Genomic DNA, 12,130 nt, shown 5'->3' with positions numbered 1-12,130 from the left:
TAAATGTTTAATGAGTGCTTTGTCAACAGTACACTTACATAATAGAAAGTTGGCTATTTTTGCGCATTATTGCAATGCTGCACAAAACAAAAATCCAGTTCTGTGAATGCAGCTCTACAGAATTGAATGAACTCCATATTGGCTTCAAAAAGTTTGTAGATACAGTAGGTAGATAGATGGATAGATAGATAGATAGATCAACAGATAAAGGTATCATCACCACCCAGGCCATACTCTCTTCTCACCACTGCCATCAGGAAGGAGGTATAGGAGCCTCAGGACCTAACCCACCAGGTTCAGGAATAGTTATTACCCTTCAACAATCAGGCTCTTGAAACAGGGGGGATAAATTCATTCAACTTCACTCACCCCATCACTGAACCATTCACACATCCTATGGACTCACTTTCAAGCATTCTTCATCTCACGTTCTCGATATTTATTGTTTGCTTGCTTGTTTATTTATTTATTTATCTGTCCATCTACCTACCTATTTATTTATAATTTTTTTCTTTTTGAATTTGCACAGTTTGGCGTCTTTTGCACATTGGTTGTTTGTCTTATGTGTGGTCTTTCATTGAATTTATAATTTTTTTTAGATTTACTGTAAATGTGCACAAGAAAATGAATCTCAGGACTGTATATGGTGACATATATGTACTTCGATAATAAATTTACTTTGAACTTTGAGGTACATAGGTCTGCACACATGCATGTATGCAGATAGGGATGCAGGTAAATATGCATAATGCAAGGTTACACACAAGTAGAGGTACATCCCTCAGCAGCATTACTTATTATCTGCAGCTCAATAAAAGATCATAAACCCAACATATCACCTAACTCCATCTTGTCAAAATTTGCTGTGGATAGAACATAATCTTGTATACCTCTATCAAATCTCCCCTCATTCTCCTATGCTCCTATTCAACCTTTCCCAATAGCGCAGGTCATCAAGACCCAGCATCACCAACTTTGCAAATTTTCTCTGCGCTCTTTCAATTTTATTGATATCTTTCCAGTAGGTGGGTGACCAGAACTGCACACCATGCTCCAATTTAGGCCTCACCCGTGTTTTATACAACTTCAATATAACATCCCAACTCCTGCACTCAATATACTGATTTATGAAGGGCAGTGTGCCATTGAGTGAGCTGGTCTAAAAGTTCAACTCATTGTCCTGCTTCAATACTGACAATCCTTTGTCCTGTTTTTCGCAAAATAGGTTCGTATCCAACAGTTGTAAAGAGAGCTTTTGGCATATTGGCCTTCATAAATCAAAGTATTGAATTCAAAAGTTGGTGTGTTATGTAAAAGACAATGGTGAAGCCACATTTGAACATTGTGTACAGTTCTTGTCACCTACCTACAGGAATGATATTAATAAGATTGAAAGAGTACAGAGAAAATTTACAAGGACGTTGAGAGGATTTGAGGTGCTGAGTTACAGGGAAAGGTTGAACAGGTTAGGACTTCATTCCCTGGAGTTGAGGAGAATAAGGGGAGATTTGTTAAAGGTACAGTGGATTCTGGCTAAATGGGACCTCGGGACTGATACAATTTGGCCCAATTCAGCAGCTCTCCCATATAACCATATAACAATTACAGCACAGAAACAGGCCATCTCGGCCCTTCTAGTCCATGCCAAACTCTTACCCTATCCTAGTCCCACCAACCTGCACTCAGCCCATAACCCTCCATTCCTTTCCTGTCCATATATCTATCCAATTTAACTTTAAACAACAACATCGAACCTGCCTCAACCACTTCTGCTGGAAGCTCGTTCCACACAGCTACCACTCTCTGAGTAAAGAAGTTCCCCCTCATATTACCCCTAAACTTCTGTCCTCTAACTCTCAACCCATGTCCTCTTCTTTGAATCTTCCCCACTCTCAGTGGAAGAAGTCTAACCCTGTCAACTCTATCAATTCCCCTCATAATTTTAAACACCTCTATCAAGTCCCCCCTCAACCTTCTACGCTCCAAAGAATTAAGACCTAACTTGTTCAACCTTTCTCTGTAACTTGGGAGATGAAACCCAGGCAACATTTTAGTAAACCTCCTCTGTACTCTCTCAATTTTATTGACATCTTTCCTATAATTCCGTGACCAGAACTGTACACAATACTCCAGATTGGCCTCACCAATGCCTTATACAAATTCAACATTACTTCCCAACTCCTATACTCAATGCTCTGATTAATAAAGGTCAGCAAACCAAAAGCTTACTTCACCACCCTATCCACATGAGATTCCATCTTCAGGGAACTATACACCATTATTCCTAGATCCCTCTGTTGTACAGCATTCTTTAATGCCCTAACATTTACCATGTATGTCCTATTTTGATTAGTTCTACCAAAATGTAGCACCTCACATTTTTCTGCATTAAACTCCATCTGCCATCTTTCAGCCCACTCTTCTAACTGTCCTAAATCTCTCTGCAAGTTTTGAAAACCTACCTCATCATCCACAACACCACCTATCTTAGTATCATTTGCATACTTACTAATTCAATTTACCACCCCATCATCCAGATCATTAATATATATTACAAACAACATTGGACCCAGTACACACCGCTACACATGGTCCTCCAATCTGACACACAGTTATCCACCACTACTCTCTGGCGTCTCCCATCCAGCCACTGCTGAATCCATTTTACTACTTCCATATTAATGCCTAACGATTGAACCTTCCTAACTAACCTTCCGTGTGGAACCTTGTCAAAGGTCTTACTGAATTCCATATAGACAACATCCACCGTTTTACCCTCGTCAAATTTCTTAGTAACCTCATCAAAAAATTCAATAAGATTTGTCAAACATGACCTTCCACACACAAATCCATGTTGACTGTTCCTGATCAGACCCTGCCTATCCAGATAATTATATATACCATCTCTAAGAATACTTTCCATCAATTTACCCACCACTGACACCAATTAGTTGAAGTTTCATGGAAATAGTTAAAAATGTATAAAAAACACAAACTACTTTTTAACTGAGTAACGAATGATGTATTAAAATAAATACAGAACAAATTAGAACACACCCAATACTTCTGGTGATTGTCCATCTTACATGAAAGCTGTGTGGAAGTGTTTTTAAAGCGGGGTGGTTCATTCTCTCGACCTGGGAGGTCTGGGTCCAATGATACAAGTAGATGTCACAACTGGGGTCTTCCGTGGCTGCAGTGGATAAACATGATTTCCTCTGAGCCCCATCATGCCCTTCACTCTCAATGGAGAATTCAGAGCCTTCTTCGGAGCTGTTGGACCTCCCTGTAGCTCTCGTCTGCCCAGTCCACCAGAGTAGACTTCGCATGCTATGATCTGCATGTCCCTCTCTCACTGTGGTAGGAGACCCACTGGCTACCCTCACTTGGTTAAGTGGTGTACTGGCCACTGTCACATACAAACAGCTACTTGGAGCCACAGGTGAGAACTGAGTGTCTGCAAGGACCAAAGATAATGTTCAAGATGATTGTCAATGCCTTCAATCCTTTGTAGTTCCTAACTTGTTAAAGCAGTGAAATCATTTTATTTTCGCTTCCTGCCATTTCTGGCATTTCCAATGCTTAAAACCACAGTGAACAAAACAGTTCTGAATTATCTTACTGCTTATTTCTCGCCAACTATCGATGAGAGTTCCTTTTTTGAACACAAATACATACAAAATGACACTATTTAAAAACTGTTTGCTCTGAACTTAGTGTCGCGCCTATCGGCCACACAAGTGCACACCACTGACATTAGCTAGAAACTGTTGGGTCATAATCTCCTGTCCCAACTAAGCTGTACTGTGTCCCAAATAAATGAAGGGAATCTCAACTACTTCTCGATTAGTTTTTGTTCTTGAAGAGTTGTCCCAAATAAGCAGCTGCCCCAAATTAATCAATTGCCCAATTAACAGGAATCCACTGTACATAAATTTATGAGGGGTTTAGAACGGGTAAATGCAAGTAAGCTTTTTCCCACTGAGGTTGGATGAGACTAGACTGGAGGTCATGGGTTAAGAGTGAAAGATAAAAAGTTTAAGCGAAACCTGAGGGGGAGCTTTTTCACTCAGAGGGTGATGTGAGTGTAAAACGTGCTACCGGCAGTGGTGTTGGATGCAGGTTCAATTTCAACATTTAAGAGAAGTTCAGATGGGAGGGATATGGATGGCTACTGTCCTGGTGCTGATTGATTGGTCTATGCAGAATAATAATTTGGCATGAACTATGTGGGCCAAAGATCCTGTTTGTGCTGTAGTCCTCAGTGACTCTATGACTACAGTGGACTAACAGGTAAAAAACACCTTGATCTATGAGTGTTGTTCTCCTTTACCAGTTAATTCAACACAACACATCATATTTCTCTGATTAATCATCCAGATATAAGATGAATTTCAAGATAAATTTTTGTTTATCACTTGTACATCAAAACATACAGTGAAATGTGTTGTTTGCACCAATGGCCAGCATAGTTCAAGTATGTGCTGGGGGCAGCCCACAAGTGTCACTGTGCGTCTGGCACCAACAGAGCATGCCCACAACTCACTAACCCTTTACTCACCCAATGAAGGGTCTTGGCCCAAAATGTTGACTGTTTGCTCCTCTCCATAGATGCTGCCTGACCTGCTGAATTATTCCAGCATTTTGTGTGTGTTACCCTTTACTAACCTGCACATTTTTGTAATGTAGGAAGAGGCCAGAGCATGCAGTCATGGGGAGAATGGACAAGTTCCTTTCAGGCAGCAGTGGGAATTAAACCCTGATCTTCCAAACACTGGTGCGGTAAAGCATTACACTAACTGCTACACTACCATACAGCCCCAGGAAGAGTCTCGAGTTAATTCTGAGTAGCATATTGCGAGTATGCTCTGAGCTTAATATAGGCAGGTGGGGGTGAAGCCTATGAGATTTATGTATTTATGCATATTTTATTCCATATCCATACTCTAGGTTTATATTTTATAAAATCCTTTATTCTTAAATATTGTTGTTTTTGATGTTCGTTGCACGAACATATTAGGGCACCATGGTAGCACTTAGTGCAACGCTATTACAGCTTGAAGCATCGGAGTTCAGACTTCGATTCCAGCATCCTCTGTAATAAAGTTCGTACGTTCTTCCACATGTGCGGGGGTTTTCTCCGGGTGCTCTGGTTTCCTCCCACAGTCCAATAACATACTGGTTAATCGGTTAATTGGTCATTGCAGGCTGTCTTGTGATTAGGCTAGAGTTAAATCGGTGGGTTGCTGGGTGGCACGGCTTGGTGGGCCAAAAGGGCCTTTTCTCCAAATAAACGAAATTAACACAACACAACAATTTCCTAACACATAGAAACATAGAAAGCCTACAGCACAATACAGGTCCTTCAGCCCACAAAGCTGTGCCGCACATGTCCTTACCTTCGGGTTACCCATAGCCCTCTATTTTTCTAGGCTCCATATACCTATCCAGAAGTCTCTTAAAAGACCCTATCGCATCCGTCGTTGGCAGCCCATTCCACGCATTCAGCACTCTCTGCGTAAAAAACTTATCCCTGACGTCTCCTCTGTACCTACTTCCAAGCACCTTAAAACTGTGCCCTCTTGTGTTAGCCACTTCAGCCCTGGGGAAAAGCCTCTGACTATCCACACTATCAATGCCTCTCAGTATCTTATACACCTCTATCAGGTCACCTCTCATCCTCCGTCGCTCCAAGGAGAAAAGGCCGAGTTCACTCAACCTATTCTCATAAGGCATGACCTCCAAACCAGGTAACATCCTTGTAAATCTCCTCTGCACCCTTTCTATGGTTTCCACATCCTTGCTGTAGTGAGGTGACCAGAACTGAGCACAGTACTCCAAGTGGGGTCTCACCAGGGTCCTATATAGCTGCAACATTACCTCTCGGCTCTGAAACTCAATCCCACGATTGATGAAGGTCAATGCACCAAATGCCTTCTTAACCACAGAGTCAACCTGCGCAGCTGCTTTACATGTAAATATATACGGCGAATAAAGTTAATCCTTGATTCTTTCGGTGTGGAGATTGCAGATGAGACCATGACTACTGTGAAGAACAGGAGGCAGTCTGATAGGAGGAACTCTGGGGAGATCCAAGGAGAATCATTTCCAAAATCACACAGGCAGCACTTTTGAAATGTGTACTTACTTCAGCAAAGCAATGGGCAATCAACCCACAACCCAAGAATAAATAGTAAAACACACAGTGGGATAGCTGGCGTGTATCCAGGGTGAAGGAAGAGAATGGTAACTTTTTGTAGTAAAAAAAGACACAAAGTGTGTTGGCAGCCTCTGATGCATCTCTCTCAAAGTACAGATGCATCCGTTCCAATCTGACAGTGATTTAAAACATGCTGCAATCTCTCTATCCCAAGTGCTCTTGGTAGGGTGGAGCCAGGTGCCACATACTTTGCAATAAAATTTGACTAAGCACTTTTTAATTGACAGGCTGCTTTGCGATATAACTGGGCTCATTCCCCACAATGCACCTCCTCCAATCCTGACATCCTGAAAACTCTTGCCCTGAAGCAAGTTTATAACCCTGAAGTGATATAGATATGAAGGATGTAGATACTCAAGATGGCACCAAGCTGTGACCACCGTTGAGGTCGCAGCTCAGTTTTAATTGTTTTTTCCTGGTTTTTTTTGGGTTTGAGAAGATAGTTTTGTGGACAGAGGGGTGTTGGGGATACATCAATCAATAAGGCCTAGTGTGGGAGTCCCATCATCAGCAGGTCCAGAGTTCAAGGCCTAGTGTTCAGTGATCAACACCAGAGGGTCAAATTGCAAGTACGGAAGTTGAGGTCTATTGGATGGAGCCCTGTGTCTGTAAATCTCTGTGAACACTCTTGTCTGATTGGAAACCAAGATCACTGGAGGCTGGAGGCCGGAGAAGATGGTCTGTTTTGGGAATAGAGGACTGTTTGTGCATGGATGAGAGGGAGGATTTTTTTTTTGTTGTTTTGTTGCTTGTTGTGTTCTGTTTTGCTGTGTTCCTATTGTTCTGCCAAACGTCATGGGCATGCTATTTTGGCGCCGGAATCTGTGGTGACTCTTGCAGGCTGCCACCAATACACCCTCAGGTTTGTTGGTTGGCAATGCAAACAACACATTTGACTGTATTTTACAAAGTACACTTGATAAATAATCTTGAATCTTGAATCTTCTGTTCTGAATCGGAAAATGTGTCCCAGCCTCGAGTTTCTACTCTGGGTCCACGATCAACCCGGCACAAAACAAACTTGCTTTCTGAAGTTAATTTTTTTCTCTCTTAAGTTTGCTTGACAGCTTATTTGCATACTGCTGAAAGCAATATTTTTGAATATATCAGTGTAATAACCTGGTGCAGTTTTATTAATTCATTTGCAAATTGTTTTCTTGCAAAATTGTAAGCTTTTTTAATCCAAGTGGCTAAACTTTGGTCAATGACTTACTTGTTTTAACGTATAACTTTCAAGTAGTATCTAGGCCCAGTTAAGTTTATGGGACTACAGTAGCCAGATTCAAAATCAAATTAAAGATCTATGGTAAGAGATTTCAAATGTTAAACACATGAGATTCTGCAGATGCTGGAAATCTTGAGTAACACACACAAAATGCTGGAGGAACTCAGCAGGTCAGTCAGCATCTATGGAGGGGAATGAACAGTTGATGTTTCAGGCCAAGACTCTTCGTTATGACTGAAAAGGAAGGAGACAGAAGCCAATGCAGGTACCTGAGATCATCGCTGCAACCTTCTTCACTGTCCACTCTATTAATTTTGGTGCCATCTGCAAACCTACTAGTTATTGCCACCTACGTCCTCATCCAGATCCTTAATATAGATGACAAACAACAGGGGCACCAATCCCTATGGCACACCACTGGTCACAGGCCTCCAATATGAAAAACAACTCTCCCTTCCCACCCTCTGGCCCATTCCCTCAAGCTGGAACTCCTACTGGAAACCATGTGATCTAACCTTCTAGACAAGCCTTACCATACGTTGGGTGAGATGGAAGTCAGTTGCCAGGTAGCCACCCACCAAATGTGGCCTCTGCTGCCTCTATCATGATATTCAGCTTCAGATTCAGATTCATTTATTTATCTCCTGTACATCAAAACAAGCATCAAAGAGCATCATCTGCGCCAATGACCAACTCAAGAGTATGCTGCGGACGGACCACAGGTGTCACTACACGTTCTGGTGGCAACATAGCATGCCCACAGTGTTCAGCAGAATAACAACAACAGCAACAGCAAAACAAAATTAAAAAAATACAAGCAGTTGTTGCAAATCTAGAGTAACACACACAAAAGGCTAGAGGAACTCAGCAGGTTAGGTAACATCTGTGGAAAGAATTAGAGAGTCAACATTTCAAGCTGATAACCTTTATCAGAACAGCAAAACAAGCCCTTTCCTCCCTCCTACTAACACACACACAGAAGTCTCCTACCCTAAGACTGGTATCTCCACAGTCCCAGACTGGCAAATATCAGAGCTCCAGCTGACCCAGGGCATTGACCATTGGATCTTGACTTCAGGACTCGTCAACATTGGTATTCAACCTTCGGGCTTTGATCTCCAGTATGGACTATATTACATAGCCCTGAAATCACAAACATCATCAGGCCTGTGACTTCCAGACACACTGACCCAGCGGCTTTGACCATCGGGCCTCAATGTTCGGAATCACCTACATTGCTATTCAACATTTGGGCTTTGATCTCCAGTATTCACACCAAGACTTGCTAACCACAAGACTTGGAACTCCAGGCCCCAAACTCACATGGTATTTGAGGCCCAGAGTTTAATAGATATTCTTTCCATATTCCCCCTTACTCACTCACATACATTGGCTTCTGGCCCACCAACCATACTAACTTTAATTTCTTGCCTTTGTGTATGGATCGATTTAAGTTTCACCTCCCTTTCTAAAGTTCCCCCCACTTGTTTTGTCCATGTGCACTGTCCGACAGCTGAGGGAGAAGCTGCTCTTGGAAGCAAACCCACCTAGAAGTGACTCCTTACAAACAGACCACTTAGCATTCATTTTAAGAAGGCTAGAATATAAAAGCAAGATTGTAATGCTGAGGCTTTATAAGACATTGGTCAGACCGCGTTTACAGTGTTATGAGCGGCTTTGGGCCCCTTATCTAAGAAGGGATGTGCTGGTATTGGAGAGGGTCCAAAGAAGGCTCATGAAAATGATTGTGAGAATGAAAGGGTTAATATACAAAGAGCATTTGACAGCTCTATCCCTGTACTTGCTGGGATTTAGAAGAATGAAGGGGGAATTTCATTGAAACCTTCCAAATATTGAAAGGCTGAGATAAGAGTGGAGGTGGAGAGGAAGTTTCCATTAGTGGAAAAGTCTAGGACTAGAGGGCACAGCCTCAGAATACAAGGTTGTCCCTTTAGAACAGAGATGGGAGTGAATTTCTTTAGTTTGAAGATGCTGAATCTGTAGGATTCGTTGCCACAGACGGCCGTGGAGGTGAAGTATTTGGGTGTATTTAAAGCGGATGGTGATAGGTTCTTGATTAGTAAGGGCATCAAGGGATATGGGCAGAAGGCTGGAGTCTGGGATTGAGAGGGATGGTCCTATGGTTCAACATGTCCATGTTACCTGGTTCAGCATTGTGCTGAGTTCTCCTATGGGATAGGAGCAATGACACCTGCAGTTTGTGAGATCACTGCATAATGCACAGAGAGCATCAGAAAGCACAGCCCACAGCAGATCTCCTCTTCTCTTCCTGGCATCCTGATACCATGCCAGAACATTCTCACCAATAAATCATCTTCAGCCTGAAATTATGAAACAGCTGTTTTCCCTTCACTAACTGGAAAGCTGATAAACTCTTATCACAACATGTGCCAAATTAAAAGATCATTTCAAGCACTTCTCAAAATTAAACACTCCTCAGAGATTTAATTAGATCCAATTCATATCACAACTGTAAATGGTGAGAGTTTGTTTTGGCTTGAAATGTAGAAAACGAAAGCTACATAGAACCGTCACTTGATGAAATCTATTGTTAAATTCTAACACACTCCAAAGAGTTAGGAAGGATTATATTGCCTGGGATGAGAGTAAAATTAGACCGTGTTATGGCTGTTGTATACCAGCTGATGGCATGAATGGTGAGGGTGCAAAAGCATTGATTCATACAGCATAGAAACAGGCCACTCAGCCCATCTTGCCCATGCTGACCATTGCATCTGTCTATATTAATCCTATTTGCCTGCATTAAGACTGCATCCTTCTATACACTGTGTATTGAAACTTCTATCTAAGTGTCTCTTAGATTTTGTGACTGTACCCACTTCCAACACCTCTTCTGGTGCATTCCAGACAACAAGGATACTGTATTGGATGGTACTGTAGTATAGCAGTTAGTGTAATGTTATTACAGCGCCAACAACCAGGATTCAACTTCATTGCTGCCTGTAAAGAGTTTGTAAATTTTTCCCATGACTACATGGTTTTCCTCTGGGTGCTCTGGTTTCCTCCCACATTCCAAAAGACCTAAAGGCTAGAAAGTTGTGGGCATGACACTTGCGTGCTGCCACCATATACCTCTCACTATGTACTATCTTCAGATTCGTTTTCTTGCAAGCATTTACAGGAAAATAAAGAAATACAATAGGATTTATTGTGCAAAATTGGTGATAGTGGGAATGAGAAGAAAGGATGGCCTGGATGATGAGGGGCTTGATGATGGATGCTGCTTTCTTGTGGCAGCGTTTTTTATAGATGTTCTCAATGGTAGGGAAGGATTTGCCTGTGATGGACTGGGATGTATCCAACACTTCCTGTACTTTTCCATTCCTGGGCAATGGTGTATCCATATCAGGCTGTGATGCAACCGGCCACTGTGCATCTATAGAAGTTTGTCGAAGGTTTAGATGACATGCTGAATCTACACAAACTTCAAAGAAAGTAGAGATGCTGTCACGACTTCTTTCTGATGGCATTTATGAGCTGGTCCCAGTACAGGTCCTCCGAAATGTTAACACTAAGGAATTTAAAGTTACTGACCCTCTTCACCTTTGACCCCCTAATAAGGACTATCTCATAGACCTCTGGTTAGGGCAGCTTTCACATGAGAAGGGAACTTCGTTAAGCCCTGGTTTAAACTGACTCCGATCTCCTTGCCCTCTACAGATATCATCGTACTGATCGCCTCCATCGCAGTCATTGCCGCCGGCACTCAGCAGAACATTTTCGCCACATCTGCCCTCCGTAGTCTTCGCTTCCTGCAGATTCTCCGCATGGTGCGCATGGACCGCCGAGGGGGCACTTGGAAGCTGCTGGGCTCCGTGGTCTATGCACACAGTAAGGTGGGTGAGCGGGGACATCGGTACAGAACGGGGTCATCGACCACACCCCATCTCATCTTACCACCCCCCATCATATTCCACTAATTGTACGGCAGCACAGAGGTTAGTGCAATTGCTTTACAGTACCAGTGATTACCAATCAGGTTTCTACTCCGTGAAACAAATCTGTCACAGAGACACCAGACTTCGATGCAAAAATCAGTTACCTTTTGCCAGAGGTTACACTACATTTTTTTAAGCAACAAATAATCTGCTGTCAAAACTCAGCAGGTCGAGCAGCATCTGTTTCAAAGTTCAAAGTAAACTTATTATCAAATTACATATATGTCACCATGTACAACCCTGAGATACATTTTCTTGCAGGCATTCATAGTAAATAGAAAGAAGCACCGTAGAATCAAGGAAAAACTGTATGTGACAGAGATGGGAAAATGACCAGTGTGCACAAGACAATTACCTACGCAAGCACAAAAAGAAAAGAATGATAATATTAATAAATAAACAAATAAATAGATAAATAAACAATATATATCAAAAGGACAAGTTGTAGATGTTAAGTCTTGTAACCCCAAAACTAATTGAAAGGAAAACAGCAAAAGAACCGGGAGATAACTTGTATATGTTCATTTTTTTACTTCAAGTGAGGCACGCACGGATCGTGTGGTAGTGCCATGACTTATGCAATTCACTTATTTTTACATATAACCCATAATGAATTATTTAAACAAACAAAGAATGCTTAATCAACAGTATATTTACAAGATTACTCAAGTATTACTGAAGTATTAAAGATAAAACACTCCTCTC

General features: G+C 41.9%; 1 protein-coding gene across 1 annotated transcript in view; it reads left to right on the top strand.

Moving 5' to 3' along the window:
- kcnq5a (potassium voltage-gated channel, KQT-like subfamily, member 5a) overlaps positions 1 to 12,130 on the top strand; it is a 385,749-nt gene that overhangs the window by 311,271 nt on the left and 62,348 nt on the right. The window contains exon 4 of the mRNA XM_072278222.1: positions 11,148 to 11,323. Coding sequence (XP_072134323.1) covers positions 11,148 to 11,323 — 176 coding nt within the window. The remainder of the gene's footprint in view (positions 1 to 11,147; positions 11,324 to 12,130) is intronic.

Source organism: Mobula birostris, chromosome 2 (assembly GCF_030028105.1).
Source record: "Mobula birostris isolate sMobBir1 chromosome 2, sMobBir1.hap1, whole genome shotgun sequence".
NCBI classification, from domain to species: domain Eukaryota; kingdom Metazoa; phylum Chordata; class Chondrichthyes; order Myliobatiformes; family Myliobatidae; genus Mobula; species Mobula birostris.
Note: the sequence above shows the minus strand (reverse complement) of the source record. Positions and strands in the feature narration are given on the sequence as shown.